The sequence below is a fragment of the Musa acuminata genome, chromosome BXJ1-7, assembly GCF_036884655.1.
Source record: "Musa acuminata AAA Group cultivar baxijiao chromosome BXJ1-7, Cavendish_Baxijiao_AAA, whole genome shotgun sequence".
NCBI classification, from domain to species: Eukaryota; Viridiplantae; Streptophyta; class Magnoliopsida; order Zingiberales; family Musaceae; genus Musa; species Musa acuminata.
The window spans coordinates 35,343,072-35,362,549 of NC_088333.1; the positions used below are offsets into that span (position 1 = coordinate 35,343,072).

At 40.2% G+C, this 19,478-nt stretch overlaps 1 protein-coding gene across 1 annotated transcript; it reads left to right on the top strand.

The window, feature by feature from the left end:
* Nucleotides 1-4,913: 4,913 nt before the first annotated feature.
* On the top strand, nt 4,914-6,710 carry LOC135679713 (peptide-N4-(N-acetyl-beta-glucosaminyl)asparagine amidase A-like). The gene has a single exon (XM_065193694.1). The coding sequence runs from the start codon at nt 4,914-4,916 to the stop codon at nt 6,708-6,710; it is 1,797 nt and encodes a 598-aa protein (XP_065049766.1).
* Nucleotides 6,711-19,478: the final 12,768 nt, after the last annotated feature.

A 19,478-nucleotide genomic window follows, 5' to 3' on the forward strand; every position in this document is an offset into this window, starting at 1 on the left:
TATAGGGAAAAGAGTCACTCAGATGAATAGGCGTTCGAGATTAACATTCAAAGGAATGGCCAACTTTTTATGCGAGAGACACTATAAGTGCAAACAAGCTAAGAATAATGCATAGCATATAAAAGCTGAGATGACTGAGTTCAAGCTATCGCTCAACATTAGCAGTCAAACTTGATGGTGCTCAAGACAAGTAGGGCATTTGGCAAAGATGAAACCATGTAAGTAAGGATGGGTTGTTTGGCGACTAAAAAAGTTATGCAAAGCTCATAAAGTGAAGAAAATTTATAACTTTAAGAATTCGATACTTATGCAAGGGTTTATATACAGATGATGGATTATCCATAGTTATCTCAAGATAACTAAAACTCGATGCTATAAAGCATGAAAGTTTTTACTTCGGTATGGAAAGGATATGTCCATAGGAGATTAAAGTGTCTAGTAAGTTCTTCATGTTACTAGACCTTAAGAGATACAATGAGAGCTGTATTAGTGAAAAGTTGTAATCTAGCAAGTGCGTTCATGATAGTGGAACAATATGTAGTTTGTTTAGCAATGCGGAGTAGTCCAAGAGAGTGGTGATCTCTGAAACTTCCAAAGGGAATGATGTGAAAAGAAAAATTACTCAAACAATATAGATTTTTAGGAGGGATAAGTTTCAATTCTAAAAATGGAGAGTCATATGCAATAGATTACATAAAAATGGAGAATCAGGGGGTACCTTAAGACAACAACTCTATAAAGCTCAATGGACTAAGCGAGTGTTAAGGAATTATTGCATGATCTCGCATGAGGTAATGTATTGGTAGATGCATTACGAAATCAAGTAGGGAAGTAACCCTAGGCAACACCAAATAAATACATAGTTAGAGCTGATATGAAGATTAGACTTAACAGAGAACTAATCGAGGAGTGATGCTACTTGAGTGAAACTTGGTAAAATACCCAATATGTATAAAAAGAGTCGATATAGAAGACAGAATATAAAGTAAAGGCACGAAGCTTTCCTTATGCAAAGATCAAGGATATAAACTCTTATAGAGACAAGTACGAGATCATGTTATTCCATGGGTCCCTCATTCTGATAGAACAGACTCATTTGGCATAGTGCCAAAGTTGAAGAGAGCTTCGAGGCACGTACACCTTATCTCGACGAAGCAATTGATGAAGTGACTAAGGTGACTCAACTCATTGAGGTAAAATTGGGGTCAGAAGGCCTTGGCATATAGCAAGAGAATGTGAATGTAGGTACTCTTAAATAATATACTACAATATTGTCATTCAAGTTGCTATAAATGAAGTTGTATACAACGAAGATTATGTTAAGGGCAGAGGCCTAGGATCCAAACAATGACGTACCAGTTTCAATGAAGTCAATGGACTTTGAGAGTTATTGAGTGATGGACTTTTCTAGAGCTATACTTTATCCATGTGTGGCTCGAGAGCAAGTGAACAAAGGTAAATTGCCAAAGGAGCGAATATGATTGAAGATAGAAAAGGCCTTGTGATATGTTATTAAAGGCAACACATGGAGAAATCATAATTCATGTTCATTGCATAAAGATTAGAATGCAATAGAGATATCACATAAGTGACATAGTATAGCGAATCATAATAGAATAATTCGAGGCAATGTGACACATGAGAGAAGTCTTATGAGAGACTTGATCATATAAAGGTATAATTGAAAACTACCAGAAACTCCACTTTGGTGAGTAATATAATGATAACAAGGGTTATGAATTCAAGGAGTGAATGTCATGATACCGTAGAGGCGGGTCTTCTGTGTATGTATCAAATTTTGTATTAGATGAAAGTCTTAATCATTAGCATATAGAAGCCACATACCATTGAAGGAAATTTCAAGTGAAGTATCAATGAGTTCTATAAGAGGGACTTACTTATAAAGAGGTATAATGGATGACTTGAGAGTTGGATTATCCTAAAGCTTATATTAACTTAAGGAGCCTAACAATTCAGAGGATAAAACCGAGTGAGCAAACATTACTATCAAAGGACACAAAAGATATTAAAATTAACACAAACTGTACAACATGATGGCAAATAAGTCTAGAGAGATTTAACTACCCAAAACTAAGCATCAGTTAGGATAGAGGTGGACTCAGAGGAGTATCATAGTGTCATAGAGGCAGATCTACTAATCACAAAAAAAGAGACATAAATGTGAGACGACAGGTAGTAGGGCCATGGGTATGATAGTGCTATGGTATCATAGAGGTAGGACTTCCATGTAGTCATCGATCCTTTGCTCTCATGGAGGGAGAGCATATGATTATGAAAAGGTCAAGGAGGTCCATAATGCAGATGTAAACTCTAAGTACCAAGACAAGATCGAAGGAAAGAGGCCAGAGAACTTCGAAGGACTAGTGTCGATGGGCTTCTCATCAAGATAGCTAAAAGTGAGGGACTTTGGGTCAATGCAGGAGTGCTCGACCAAGAAACAGAGTTGGTAATAATGGTGCTATATTCTTTTCTATTTATATGAGTAGGTGACAGAAATAATGAAGAATATGATACAATCATAGAGGCGACAAAACTATCATATAGTTGCTCCAAGTTAGGATAAAATTTTGCTCTTTTCGAGCAAAACTTCTTGCATTCCAAAAGTTCGATAGCAATGAGGAGACGAATTGCAATAGCTAACTCAATATAAGGAGTACAAAAATTTAAGTGCTTTAGAAATATGAGCAAAGCATGAGAAGGCTAGTAACCAGCTTTGTGCATGAAATATAATCTTTGAGAAGATGAGCGAAGTTAAATAATCTTTACATTCTTTATTCTTAAGAGAATGAGCAAAATTGAGTATCCCAATTTGTTTATTTTTTTACTAGAGAAGATTTGTATATATCCAATGACTTTTCAAAGAAACTTTGGAAGACAATAAATATCAAATCCTCATGATCGATTCTACCAAGAGTAGATTATCAATTTTATTTTCTAATAGAATGCTAATCAAAAGTAAAAGCGATTCGAATATACTTGGGGACAACAACTAATTATAAGAGAAATCAATAAGTAACTTTTATGAAGGAAAGACATAAAAACTTTAAAATCTATAAGGCAATGCTCATTAAAGCTTGAATAAGCATCCACCTAATTCAATCGACATGAGACATTGAGAGACTAGCGCATAATAAGGAATGTCTTTTCCTTCATATGAGGGATTTGTAAAAACCAGCAAAGATCAACACAACTCAACCGATCTCACACTAGAATCAGAGTCATTGATGAGTTTAAGTAGCATTAGTAGATCAAAGTTCAACTACTCAACTACAGTGACGAAAAGTAATTAAGAGCTAAGAGGCACATTACAATTAGACTAAAATATTAAAGATTCAACAAAGTAGAGGAGCTGCAACATCTACAAAGGTTTCGATAATGATGTTGAAAGAATAAATATGGGAGAATGCCATGAACAAATATGTATAAAGGGTATTTGATATAATGTTTGTATATATTTGTGTTTTTTGGTTTTAAACATGTAGAGGGCTTACAGTAGGTTTGGTAACCACATTATAGTTAGCTTTTATAGTTGTTTTAGTCCTATAAAACCAAAACTATCGAATAAAACCAAAACTATCTAAAAATAAGTTATTCAAGGAGTCATTTTAGCGATTTTCTAGCGTTGCAGATTAGTGCAGAGTGTTAATCAGTACACAGAAGCTACTCGGATAACACATCACTGGAGGGGTCTTTGGAGTAGTGTTTAAGACTAATTCGCTGTCTTGTTTCATAATACTGTCATATGGATGCTTATGAGGACTTTTGACTTTGGTGGGTTACTTTGGATTCTTTGTTGTGCAACCATTTAGAGTTTACGAAGTCTGTGTTTATAATTTGCATAGCCTATCAAGTGTTTGCTAGAATATCTGCATGTGGGATCCCGAGTTAAATACTTCACTTAATTCGTCTTCACTTTTATAAGTCATTAAAGGACTACAAGATATTTCGAAGAGGTTAACCTTTTGTGCACGGATATATAAGAATATCGTATGACTTAGGCAAAACTAAATAAGTTCATGATAAAATTATTAAAATTAATGCTTCGGGTTGATCCAATCACATTGTCATCGAATATAGCACTTTGAGCCAACTTAATCATATTGTCATCAAAGATAGTACTTCAAGTTATTTTAGATATATTATCATTATAGCTAACTTAGTTTAATTATTGGGTATGATCCTTATGCACATATCATAGTCTTTATCATTGCTAAGAATATATTACATGATGGTTTTGCTAAGAAGTCTGATTGACACATGTGAGTTGCTTTTTATTATTTCGACTTTCGATAAATGTATATCTATAATTACATTGGCTCAAGGAACATCTAGCTCACAGCATATCATAATCATGACTTGATTTCACAGACATGATTCAATCAGGAGCTCCACGATCGGACCAATATCTCCGACTAATGAATTGGGTTTCATATTGATTACAATATCTCCTACGAATAAACTTTGACCCATAGGCTACCGTCAGCTTAATCACAACAGACCGTCCGGACCCTATAAATAAAGTTCTTCCTTCACTTCGTCCTCTTCGCTTGTCCAATCCAATAGGAATAATTCTATTGGAGAACGGACGACCAAAAACGGAATGGGAGAGAGAGAGAGGGTGAAGGGAAGCATCCTAATCTCCTGGTATTCGATCTCCCTCATCGACGGACTCCAAGTGTTCAAAGTATTTAAAGCCTATAATTCGTATCCCTCTTCTCGTTCTCGTGTTGTTAGCAATAATACAAGGTTGCAACAATTCAACGAGTGACACACATTTTAAGCGTTAGTTCTCTTCAGATCCTCACTATATAACTCTCTCTTCCCAATCCATCTCAACAAACAATTCATTCATCAAAGATTAATCTTTCACAAGGTTGATCTTCACGTAGAAGATGCATCCCAATCTATATGAGTTATCCTTTCTCCTCCTCCATCTCTACTTTGCCGCCTTCATTTGCACCACAGAGGCATCATCACCATCTCTTTTTGATGGCAATCTTGAGCTCCCGGGAGGTTCCATTCCAAGCGTGTCACTAGAACACTTAGACCCCACCCTCCCCCCGGCCCTCCCCACCCAGACTCCGCACTGTTCCCTGGTCGTCCTCCAACACGACTTCGCTGACACCGTCGGCGCGACGCCGGCCTCCGCCAACTATACTCACCCCTCAGACTGCCCCTTCCCATGGACGCGCGTCGTCCTCGAGCTCAGCGTCGACGCCACAGACATCCAGGAGTCACGAGTCGCCGCCATCTGGATCGACGGCGCCGAGGTCCTCCGCACCGTCACCCCCATCCCCATGGCTCGCGGCGCTTTCTGGCGCGTCCACAAGGACGTCACCCGGTACACGGCCCTCCTCCGCCGCCTGGCTGACGGCGGCGGCGTTATCTCCATGATGATGGAGAACTCAAACAAGGTCCTTCCCGGCGTCTTCAGCGCCAACGTCTCCCTCCATTACTTCCGCGGCCCGGTCGACGACGGCGGGTCGAAGTTCATGTCTAATGCGGCTCACCCGTCCGTTAGATCCCTTTACCGCGAGCCCGCGGACCTCATCCTCCCCATCTCCAAGCCCGACGGACAATATGGATCCGGCTTTTGGTACCGTATTGACAACGAAACCGGCGTCGAGTCCACCACCGTCGCCATCCCCAGAAACACATACCGCGCCGTCCTTGAAATCTTTGTGTCATATCATGGCGAGGATGAATCATGGTACACTAATCCATTGAGAAATAACTATCTTCACCAGCCAACTGCAGCCAAGGTTTCGGCACCGCGAGCCAACGGCGCGTTTCGGCAGGCCTACGCCACAATCGACGGGAAGTACGTAGGCGGACACGTTCCCTTTCCGGTCATCTACTCGAGCGCCATCAACCCCGTCTTCTGGTCCCCGGTGGCGGCAATCGGCGCGTTCGACATGCCGTCCTACGACCTCGACCTGACGCCTTTCCTGGCGCTGATGCTAGACGGGCGGCCCCACGAGATCGGGCTGGGTGTGTGCAGCGCCCTGCCACACTGGCTCGTGAACGCCAACCTCCACCTCTGGGTCGACTTTTGGTCGGACGCGGTGCAGGCCGGTCCGGTGGAGTATTTTGTCCCGGCCATCCAGATGAACCGCAACGCTGAGTGGCGCAACCCCGACGGCCAGTCCGAGATCGGGGCCGAGGGGCTCGAACGGTTCGCCGGGTGGGTGAGCTCGTCGAGGGGTAACCTCACCACCGAGGTGCGGCATAAGATCAAGCTGAAGAGCCAGGTGCAGGTGCAGAACCGCGGGGCGGTGACCCAGATCGATTTCATCCTCAAGGAGAGGACGATGGTGACTGTGATGAGGGGAAACCAGTGGCTCGCCCGGGCGCAGACGGTGATGGATGCTCCCTTGCAGGTGCAGACCGCGATCGTGAACGCAGCGGGCGTGCCGGTGCTGCAGAAGACGCGGCTCTTCCACCAGCTGATGGAGGCGGTGAGCCTGAGCGAGGGGCAGGCCGGGGCGACGACGACGAGAGAGCTGACCGACCGGCAGGATGCGGAGGGATCGGCTCTGGTGGGCGGCGGATGGGGGAGTGGAAGGAGCCGGTCGTCATACCAGTACAGGGACGGGAGCAAGTGCTACGCTCGGAACGTGGCCACGGCTGGCGGGGCGGTCATCCAGGACAGGAAGGCCTCCTGCTTTGCCGTGGCTGATGATGCCTGAAGACGTGAGATTGCATGCATGGATGCTAATGCTTTGCGTTGTTGATTGCTTTCTCAGTTGCCGGTTACGAGTATAATGCAATAGCAATGGTGTGCTGTGAGAATAAGAGATCCATCCTTCGATGTCATACTTCTATTAATATAGGATATTTCAAATGAGGGTCATTATATGGTGAGTTAGCACAAACTATGTGTTGGTCTTTTATGGTTCGTAATAGTTTATTATTATTATTATGTTGATTTACTAATTGTAAGTTTACAAAGAGTAAGTGTATCTAAAACGAAGTTAAAAGTAATAACTATAAAGGAAGGCTTCGAGGATGTTATGCCCAAAGGCAGTTAAAAAGAAGGATAAATTGGAGTAAAGCTTTTATACATATGCTGAAATATATTATACTTTCCCTTTCGCTTGACACATAGTTTATTTAATAAGAGAAATATATTATAAAATTTAAATCTTCATGGAATTATAGCAGAGATAAGATTAAACAATTAGCTAGACAAATTTATTAGACTTAATTGGATGACAGTAGTTGTAGAAGGGACCTAGAAAATTGACATTTGTATAAATTAATGCATACGGATTTTCCTAGAGAAAAGAAAAATATTTAAGGTTTCATTTTCTCTCATTTCAAAGTATTGGAAATGTCTCTTAAAGGTTGAATAAATCTCACCAAGATTAAAAAAAAAAACATGGGTATGACCTAGATAAAATTACTAGTTCGTGATAGATGATATCAAAGAGAGACAAATACATTTAGAAGCACTTGATATGCAAACGTGAAAAAACTAATAGAGCTGCATTCAGGACTATTAGCACACATGATAGTTTGAGGGGAAACGAGAAATGACCAAACTGTATTTAGAGAAATGACCAAACCTTCACATGAAATGCACCATGAGAATAAGTGAACTAAGAAGAATGTATAGTGAATAAAAGTTGGGAGGGTGAGTTCGATCTATGGCTTGACATTAACAACCAAACTTAATGGTGCATGTGGCAAGCAAAATGCTTGGCAAAGGATGAGATCGTGCAAGGAGGGATTTGTTGCTCGATAATTGAAAGGGTTCTGTAAAGCTTATAGGGATAAGGGGAATTGTTAACTCTAACAATTTAATATGCATATAAGGGCTTGTATACGAATGATGAATTATCCATAACCATCTCAAGGTAATTGAAAATCGACGCTATAGAGTATAAAAACTTTCTCTTCAGTATGAGAATGATATATCAATAGGAGGTTGAAGTGTATTGTAAGTCTAGCATATTACTAAGTCTTGAGGGGCATAAGAGAGGTTGTATCGGTGAAGAGTCACAATTTAGCAAATGAGTTTGTAAATGTAGAATAATATATTATTTGTTCAGTAAGGCAGAATAGTCTAAAGAGATGGTCATCTCTGAAACTTCCACGAACACAAAAGTTACTTTAGTGGGATAGATATCTAGGAGGGATAAGTTTTGGTTCTCTAAATATAGAATCATGTACAATGGATTGCATATAAGGGGTACCTTAAGACGATAACTCCATAAAGCTTAATAGACCAAGCGAGTGGTGAAGAGTTATTGCATGATCTCTTACAAGGTAATGCGTTGGTAGATATATTACAAGATGAAGTTAGGATGTGACCCTAGGTAATACTAAACAAAAACACACTTAGAACTAATATGAAGATTAGACTTAATGGAAGGTTAACTCATGGAATGGTGAGTGCGGGTCACCATATATATATAGTGGATAGCATCATATATATATAATGAGTGCAACAACTTGGGTGAAACTTGTTAAAGTTATTAGGAAAATTAGGATAGCATCATATATATAGTGGAAGAACAAAAAACAAAATCATAGATTTTCTTACAGAAAAAGAAGGTTTCATCATTGTGTAAAGATTGGTGCACAAAAATCGTAAAACCAAAAAATTGTGTATATTTAAAATATATGTTACCTAGAGATATCGTATATCATTGAAATCCTACAAATCTATTGGAGAGGATAAAGTAGATCAACTGTCTTTATCTCTAGCAATGATCTATATGGTAGGGGCTGCGAATACGCTTCTCAAATCTCTACACAATCCTTCTTTCCACACGTACCATACGATCAAGAAAGGATTGGCCCTTCTTATTGTCCATATGCCCCAAACTGGGGTTGTTGGGTGAGAAGGAGAGGGAAAGAGGAGTCTAAGAGGTAGCAACAAAAAAGAGTCTAGCCTATGACCCTTTTGTTCCTTTCTATTTATAGAGGCCTCTTGTCAACTTAACCCTAATATATCATACTCTATTGGGTAATAGATTTCTATCAAACTACCAAAGCTTTTTCGATTAGTGGATCTCTACCCAATAATCTTTTATTGGATTTTCTTACATCTTATCCATAAGATCTAATAATTCATGGGTTTATTGGATATCTAATAAGATAGGAGCTCTAGCAAATATCTAATATATGAACATATACTCTTCGTAATATCTACCATATGTGTATAACCCTCTAGGTACAATATCGAGCTGGTCGTGAGTCATACTTATCAAAACTCATTTTGGCTCAGTGAATAATTATCTTCATAATAATTCACTCGACTCATTTACTACGGATGTATACTACATCACAATCCTTAGACAATACAAAGAAATCTAATCCATTAGACCTATCTATCCTTAGTTACCATGTATTTATAGTCCCTTATATATCTAATATCCCAAAGACTGTACTCCGGGTATGGTGCTATCAAGCTCATATGGTTTCTATTCAAGTTTCACTCTAATCGGATTCTCTCATAGAATTCTTTCTCTCTCAATTCGAATGACCTTGGATATGTCTGTCTTCAGTTACCGTGTATCTATAGTCCATCATCCATCTAATATCTCAAAAATTATATACCGGACATGATGCTATCCCGCACATATGGTTTCTGCTCTAGTCTCGCTCTAATCGGTTTATCCTAGAGAACTATTTCTCTCTTAATCTGAATGACCATAGTAAGAGATTTACCTAAGTAAGAATATATATGATATTTCTCTTATGACACTGAGAGTGAATGATCCTCTATTGACACTCAATAACCCTTGTAAGATTGGCTGTCACTCCCAATATCCAATTGTGCTATATCTGAAACTTTCAAACCTATGAGTATAGTATCAAAGAGTAGAGTACTCATATATGATATTTTTTGTGTCTTAATTTTAAAGACCAGATATACCACTAGGATGATAGAATCACTATCTAATAATGAGATATCATCAACCATCCAGTATTCCATCAGTAGATCAATCAATGAACTCATTCTCTAATGAGCACCGACATAGTATTCCTAGTGTCCCCACATGAGTAGCTATGAGACTAGCCACCTTCATCATATGGATGAGTATACAGCATACCAATCTATTCAGTTATCTCGATATCCCTCTCGAGTAACCTATGACTAGGATCATTTAGGGTCTACGTTTAAAGGTGAATCAGTCTCATTATCGTGATCTCATCATGATCCGATGCAAAAGGTAATATAAAGTGAGAAAAATATTAAATAAATAATAAGCAAAAAGAGTATGTATTATGTCACATATACTATTACTTATGTAATTAGCTTGTATAACACCTATGACTAACAAAAGTGCCTAAGCCATATAATGAGAGTCGATATAGAAGACATAATATATAGTAGAGGTATGAAATTTTCCTTAAACAAAGAACAAGGATATGAATTTTTGTAGAGGCAAGAGCAAGATCATGTTATTTCATAGGTTCCTCATTCTGTTGGAGTGGATTCATCTTGCATTGTGATAAATTTGAATGGAGCTTTAAGGCACTTGCACCTTATCTCGGTAAAGCAATTAATGGAGGGACTTGTTGAATCTCGTATTTTGATGATGAAACCACTTGATATGTGTTTATAATTTAAACTGCATTTTGAGTGATGCAGGTCTACTCGATCAGGATTAGACAGTTAACGCAAGAGGAATTGACGTTGCGACGGAGGAGATCACGTCAGGATATTGGACGGCAGAAGGCTTCGGACGTCGGGCATCGGGTCAAGGAGAGCGGAATTGTGCCAAGGATATCGGGGTTGCAGAGGTCAACCGTCGATTGGGCAACAAGTCGCAAGAGAGGACGATGCGCTGAAGAATCGGACAAAGCGCTAACCAATAACGTGCCGGGCAACAGAATGTCAATTCGCGTTGTAATAATTGTCTAGATCGGAATAGAGTTTTGGCTTATGTGTGCAGGATTAACTACGATAATGATGAAGACATAAAGTGAAACAAAGTGTCGGAGTCAAGCGCAAAGGATTTGTTGCGAGTTCGAGAGTTCGACAGAAGTCCGAAGGTTCGTCGGGAATGCTGCTGGAACTAGCCGAGAATGAGTAGGGAGCTTGCCGAAGGGTTTTTCGGAAGCTCGCCAGAAGGTTCGTTGGAAGTTCGTGGAGCTCGCCGAGAAAGATCGGAGCTTGCCGAAGAAGCTCGTTGGAACTCGCCAAGATCAAATCGTGAAGTCTAGGAGCTTGCTGGGAGTCCGCAGAATGGTTTCCGAGAGTTTATCGGAAGACCGTCGGAAGTTCGTTGGAAGCTCGCCGGAAGAAGTCTTGACTTACGAACTTTGTAATAGCTTAGAAAATGTCTTTAAATTCGTAGTTAGTACGTTAATTAGGGTTAGGATTAGGTGTTAATCCTATAACCCAAGTAGGGGCCAATTGGGCCCGAGTTCGGACTGGTTTGGGCCAAGTTTGGAGCCCAACCAGTGAGCTGAATTGGCCTAAGCGGTGGCACCGCCTAGCACCCGAGAGCTGGGCTATGGCACCGCTTGGCTGGGCGATGGCACCACCAGCCACTGTTAGTGTCAGAAACTGACAGGCGGTGGCACCGCCACTGACAGGCGGTGGCACCGCCACTGACAGGCAGTGGCACCGCCAGCATCGGGAACCCAAAGAGAATTCAAATTTTGGAGCCCAAATTTGAATCCTCTTGAGGCCTATAAATACCCCTCAAATCTCAGCTGAGATTACAAGTTTTTGAGAAGCAATTGATTGAGAGAAAAGTCTTAGAAGAGTCTTTGCTAGTCTTGTTTTCAATTTGCTAGTGTTCACCTCCTTCTTTCTTGCTGAAAATCTGTAAGAGAGTGAACCGCTTGTAAAAGTTGTAAGAGGGGTATTTACCCTTCCCTTTCAAGAGATTTGCTAGTGGAAGGTGGTAGCCTCATCGAAGAGGGGCCTCGCAAGTGGATGTAGGTCATTTGACCGAACCACTGTAAAATCGGCGTGATCTCTGGTTTGCATTTACTTATTGTCATTTATATTACTGCAAACCATTTGCACTTTAATGCTATACTGCTTTGTCTCCGTCTTACTTATCTCTTCAAATTAAAACGTAATCGAAACGGTTTTAAACGAAAACGTTGCTTTTATCGTACGAAGTTTCTGAAAAGTGTTTAAATCGAGAAAAGTTTATCGCACTTCACCGCTGCACTAATTCACCCCCCCCTCTTAGTGCTGCTCCGATCCTAACAATTGGTATCAGAGCTTGGTATTTCTCATTTCTGATTTACACTCGAGAGAAATGACTCTTCATGGCTTTCAAGAGGGCTTATCGGTTGTTCGTCCACCGTTGTTTAACGGATTGGACTACACTTATTGGAAAACTCGAATGAGAGTTTTCTTAATTTCTATGAATTTGGATTTATGGAATATCATTGAAAACGATTTTCAACTTCCCTCTAAACCGATGAACGAATGGTCGGATTTGGAGAAGAAGTATTTTTCTTTAAACGCAAAGGCTATAAATGCCTTATTTTGCGCTTTGGACAAAAATGAGTTCAATCGGATTTCTACGTGCGAAACGACTTTTGATATTTGGCGAACACTTGAAATCACGCACGAGGGAACTAGTAGAGTCAAAGACTCGAAAGTTAACATTTTATTACATGATTTTGAGCTTTTTCGAATGCAACCAAGCGAGACTATTGGCGACATATACACCTGTTTCACGGATGTCGTCAATAATCTAAGAGTTCTTGGTAAATCTTTTTCGAATTTTGATCTCATAAACAAGATCTTAAGATCCCTTCCAAAAAGGTGGGATCCTAAAATAACCGCAATACAAGAAACAAAAGATTTAAATATTTTTCCACTTGAAGAACTTATCGGTGCTAGTCATAGGTGCCCAGCAAGCCAATCACGTGAGTGATGGTATATGTGACTTGATACAGAATCTTTTTGCTTATTATATTTTGGCGTATATCACTTTATAACTATTGCATATGTGCATATATATATTGTGATTTCCTTGGATTTGTGCAATGAGAATCGGATCGTGATGAGATCACGATAATGTGATCGATTCACCTTTAAACACATATCCTAAATAATCCCGGTCATAGGTTACTCGAGAGGGACATCGTGATAACCGGACAGACTGGTGTGCTATATACCCGTCCATATGATGGATGCAGCTGGTCTCATAGTTGCTCGTGTAGGGACACTAGGGATACAGTACAGGTGCTCATTGGAGAATGAGTTCACTGATTGATCCGCTTACGGAATGCTGGATGGTTGATGATGCCTTATTGTCAGACAGCGATTTCGTAGTCCTAGTGGTGTATCTGGTCCTTAGACTTGAGACACCAAGGATGTCATGTATGAGTTCTCCACTCTTTGATACCAGACTTATAGGTTTGACTATCCCAGATCTAGTACAGCTGGTCATTGGGAGTGGTAGTCGACCTTACGAGGGCTATTGAGTGTCGATAGAGGATCATCCACTCTCGGCGTCATGAGAGGAATATCCCATGTGTTCTTGCTCAGACAAATCCCTTGCTAGGGTCATTCGGGTTGAGAGAGAAAGATTTCTCTAGGAGAATCCGATTAGAGCAAGACTCTGAGTAGAAACCGTATGGGTCTGATAGCACCATGCTCGATATACGGTCTCTGGGATATTAGATGGATGAGGGACTATAGGTACACGGTAACTGAGGACAGACAGGTCAAATGGATTGGATTCCCCTATATCGTCTGGGGACTACGACGTAGTGGCATAGTACGTCCGTAGTCGATGAGTCGAGTGAATTATTATAGAGATAATAATTCACTGAGTTAGAAGGAGTTCTGACAGGTATGACTCACGGCCAGCTCGATATTGGGCCTAGAGGGTCACACACATATGGTAGGCATTGCGATGAGTAGAGGTTCGGATATGAGATATCCGACGGAGCCCTTGTCTTATTGGATGCAGATCCAATACCCACTAGGGAAGGACCTATTAGGGTTTGACACGGGATCTCTATAAATAGGAGGGATTCACAGCCTCATAGGCCAGAGTCTTTGCTTGCCCTTCCTATTCTCCTCTCCCTCTCCACCTCAGAGTAGGCCTGGAGTTTTGAGGAGCGTCGTCGCAACCCTGCTGTGTGGATCACCGCTAGAGAGGAGGACGCTTGACCTCCTTCACCCTCTCCTAAGGATCTGCAAGGAAACAGGGATATACGATCTCCCTAGGTAACACAATCTCTATACGCAGTTTTGTGTTTTTGCGGATTTTGCGCACCAATCTTCGCACGACGATGAACATCTTTTTGGGAATCGGGGATTTTTGTTTTCTTGTTCTTCCGCTGCGCATGTGATGTTGCCCCCATGATTTCCCAATAGTGGTATCAGAGCCAGGTTGTTCGTGCGAATGATTGGTTTTTGAACTGCGTGTGTTGTGTTTAGGAAGAATTTTGACGTCAAAATCGTTGACGCAAAAGCGAGGAAGGGCAGCAATAGTTGCTGCCCTCGATCTGCATGCCTGCAGCCACCTGCAGCGGCAGCCGCAGCCAGGCAGCATAGCGCCGGCGCATGCGCAAGCGCTGTGCTTGCAGCAGCCGGCCGGCGGTCTGCTTGTAGCAGGCTTGCGGCCGGCGGGGCTGGTAGCCCGCAGGTAGAGGTGCTTGCGGCCGTTGAGCCCACGGGTAGAGGCGCTGCGGGGCAGCAGCGCGGGCTGAGGCACCGCAGGGCAGCGGCGCCTGTGGCCGCTGCTCCCACGGGCAAAAAAACCCCGCAGGGGCGCCAACCTGCAACGGTAGCACCGCTAGCGGGCGTGCCGCCCGCAGGCGAGGGCAGCCCCACGCCCCTCGCCGCACAGGCCGCCGCCTGCAGGGTGGCCGCGGCGACAGTAGCAAAGGGTAGTAGGGTATTAGGGTTTTCTGGGAAAAAAGATAGTTTTGTCCCTCGGAATTTGAGAAATTCTAATTTCTATCTTTTGTCCAAATTACGAAAATACCCCTATAAATTTAGAAATTCCCTATATGTCCTTGATTTCAGAAAATATTAATTAATTAAAAGGTTTAGTTGATTATTATTTTTATTATTATCTAGTAGTCCTACATGATGATGATTATTTATACATGTGATGTATGATGTGTGGACGGATGATCATGGACCGTGTGATGTGTGTACTTGTGATTATTATTATTGAGGTCTGCGAGCCTCCATTATATTTCTCGTTTATTGTCGGGCCTACGTGCCTATGATTAAGTTGTAATCACATGAGGAGGCGCAGCGGGAGCGTGGATGCGATAGCGGGACCCAAAGAGAATTCAAATTTTGGAGCCCAAATTTGAATCCTCTTGAGGCCTATAAATACCCCTCAAATCTCAGCTGAGATTACAAGTTTTTGAGAAGCAATTGATTGAGAGAAAAGTCTTAGAAGAGTCTTTGCTAGTCTTGTTTTCAATTTGCTAGTGTTCACCTCCTTCTTTCTTGCTGAAAATCTGTAAGAGAGTGAACCGCTTGTAAAAGTTGTAAGAGGGGTATTTACCCTTCCCTTTCAAGAGATTTGCTAGTGGAAGGTGGGAGCATCATCGAAGAGGGGCCTCGCAAGTGGATGTAGGTCATTTGACCGAACCACTGTAAAATCGGCGTGATCTCTGGTTTGCATTTACTTATTGTCATTTATATTACTGCAAACCATTTGCACTTTAATGCTATACTGCTTTGTCTCCGTCTTACTTATCTCTTCAAGTTAAAACGCAATCGAAATGGTCTTAAACGAAAACATTGCTTTTATCGTACGAAGTTTCCAAAAAGTGTTTAAATCGTGAAATGTTTATCGCACTTCACCGCTGCACTAATTCACCCCCCCCCTCTTAGTGCCGCTCCGATCCTAACAGGACTAAGGCAACTCAACTTATGGAGGTGAAGTTGGGGTCAAAAGGCCTTGACACGGGGTAAGAGAATATAGAAATAGATACTCTTGAAGAATATGTCATAGTGCTACCATTTGAGTTACTACAAAGGAAGCTCTATATAGAGGATATTATGTTGGGGGTAGAGTTCCAGGATTCAGACAATAATGCACTAATTTCAATGAAGTCAATTGACTTTAAGATTTATTTAGCAACAAACTATCATAGAGATGTGCTTCATCTATGTGTAGCTAGAGAGCAAGTAGACAAAGATCGATTATCAAATGAGCGAACGCAATCAATGGTGGAAGATACCCTATGATATGCTAGCAAAGGTCACATATGGAGAGATCATAGTTCAAGTTCATCCTATATAGATTAAAATACAATAAAGATATCATTAAGAGATGATATGAAGTAGCGGATCATGGTGGGCAATTTTAAATAATGTGATATGGTCCCATGAGAGATTTGATCATATAGAGGTATGATTAAGAGGCTACTAGAAGCTCCACTTTGGTAGTAACACGATGACAAAAAGAGTTATAAATTTTAGGAGTGAATGTCATAATATGATAAAGGTGGGTCTTTTGTGTGTAACGAATTTTACATTGGATAAAAGCATTGGTCATCAGTATATGGGAGTGGCATACAACGAGAGAGATTTCGAATACAAGTATTAATTAATCTTAGAAGAGATATTTATGTTGCGAATTCTAGGGCAATAGCATATGCGCAGCGAAAGAATAAAAAATAAAAATCCTAAAATTTTCTGTAGAAAAGAATGTTTCATCATCGTGCGAAGATTAATACATAAAAATTCACTAAACTAAAAAATCACACGTATTAAAGGATATGTATTACCTATGGAGATCATATATCCTTTAAATCTTATAGATATATAAGAGAGGATGAAAGAGGTCAATCGTCCTCCTCTCTAGCGGTGATCCACATGATAGGGGTTGTGAAGATGCTCCTCAAATCATTGCTCAAATCAACTCGCTACGCACACCACACAATCAAAAGGGGTCGGCCCTTCTTGCTGTCCACACTCCTCAAACTATCATAGAGATGTGCTTCATCTATGTGTAGCCAGAGAGCAAGTAGACAAAGATCAATTGTCAAATGAGCGAACGCAATCAATGGTGGAAGAGACCCTATGATATGCTAGCAAAGGTCACACATGGAGAGATCATAGTTCAAGTTCATCCTATATAGATTAAAATATAATAAATATATCATTAAGAGATGATATGAAGTAGCGGATCATGGTGGGCAATTTTAAATAATGTGATATGGTCCCATGAGAGATTTGATCGTATAGAGGTATGATTAAGAGGCTACTAGAAGCTCCACTTTGGTAGTAACACGATGACAAAAAGAGTTATAAATTTTAGGAGTGAATGTCATAATATGATAAAAGTGGGTCTTTTGTGTGTAACAAATTTTACATTGGATAAAAGCATTGGTCATCAGTATATGGGAGTTGCATACAACGAGAGGGATTTCGAATACAAGTATTAATTAATCTTAGAAGAGATATTTATGTTGCGAATTCTAGGGCAATAGTATATGCGAAGCGAAAGAATAAAAAATAAAAATCCTAAAATTTTCTGTAGAAAATAATGTTTCATCATCGTGCGAAGATTGATACAGAAAAATTCACTAAACTAAAAAATCACACGTATTAAAGGATATGTATTACCTATGGAGATCATATATCCTTTAAATCTTATAGATATATAAGAGAGGATGAAAGAGGTCAGTTGTCCTCCTCTCTAGCGATGATCCACATGATAGAGGTTGTGAAGATGCTCCTCAAATCATTGCTTAAATCAACTCGCTACACACACTACACAATCAAAAGGGGTCGGCCCTTCTTGCTGTCCACACTCCTCAAATAGTGGCTATTGGCTGAGTAGGAGAGAGGGAGAGGAGAATAGGATGTGACAGCAAAAAAAAATAGTCTAGCAAATAGCCCTTTGGTTCTCTTCTATTTATAGCGGCCTCCTATCAACTTAACCATAATAGATCCTATAATATTGGGTACTGGATCTTTATCCAACCACTCAAGCTCTTAAATTAGTGGGTCTCTATCCAATAGTCTCTCATTGACTCTTATTGGTGCTATTTATAGGTGCCCTGCAAGCCAATCACGTGAGTAATGACACGTGTGACATGATATGTACTCTTTTTCGCTTATTCTATTATTTGATATTTTATCATTTTATCTTATATGCCACATATATTGTGATATACATTGATCTGTGCAGTATGAATTGGATCATGATGAGATAATGATAATGAGACCGATTCGCCTTTAAATATGGACCATAAATAATTCTGATCATAGGTTACTCGAGAGGGATATCGAGATTACCGTATAGACTTGTGTGTTGTATACCTATCTAAATGATGGAAGTAGTTGGTCTCATAGTTGCTCGTATGGTGATACTAGGAATACCGCATAAGTGCTCATTGGAGAATGAGTTTATTGATTGATCCACTCAGAGAATACTAGATGATTGATAATATCTCATTGTTAGATAATGATTCTATCATCTCAATGGTGTATCTGGTTCTTAAACTTGAGATACCAAAGATGTCCTAGATAAGTACTCCACTCTCTGATACCGAACTTATAGATATGAAAGTTCTAAATATAGTACAATTGGTCATCGGAAGTGGCAACCAACTTTACGAGGGCTATTGAGTATCGATAGGGATATCAAGATTATCGGATAGATTTGTGTATTGTATACTCATCTAAATGATGGAGGTAGTTTGTCTCATAGCTGCTCGTGTGGTAACACTAAGAATACCGCGTAAGTGCTCATTGGAGAATGAGTTTATTGATTGATCAACTCACAAAATATTGGATAATTGATAATACCTCATTGTCAGACAACGATTCCATCATCTTAATGGTATATCTGGTTCTTAACTTGAGATGCCAAAGATGTCTTGTATGAGTATACCACTCTCTGATACTGAACTTATAGATTTGAAAGTTCTAGATCTAGCACAACTGGTCATAGGGAGTGGCGGCCAACTTTACGAGGGCTATTAAGTATTGATAGAGGATCATTCTCTCTTGGTGTTATGAAAAAAATATCTTATATATTCTTGCTCAAGAAAATCTCTAGCCAAGATCATTCAGATTGAGAGAGAAAGAGTTCTTTAGGAGAATCTGATTAGAGTGAGACTCGAGTAAAAATTGTGTAAGACTCATAGCACTATGTCTGGAATATAATATCTGAAATATTAAATGGATAAGGGATTATAGATATATGGTAATTGAGGATAGAAATGTCAAATGTATTGGATTCACCTATATTGTATGGGGACTACACTGTAGTGGCCTAATACGTCCGTAGTTGATGAGTCGAGTGAATTATTATAGAGATAATAATTCACTAAGCCAGAAGGAATTTTGATAGGAATAACTTATGGCTAGCTCGATATTGGGCCTAGAAGGTCATACACATATAATAGGTATTGCAACGAGTCAATGTTCGAATATGAGATATCCGTTAGAATCTTTATCTTATTGGATATCTAATAAGCATATGAATTATTGGATCCTATGGATGAGATCTAATAAGAGTCAATGAGAGATTATT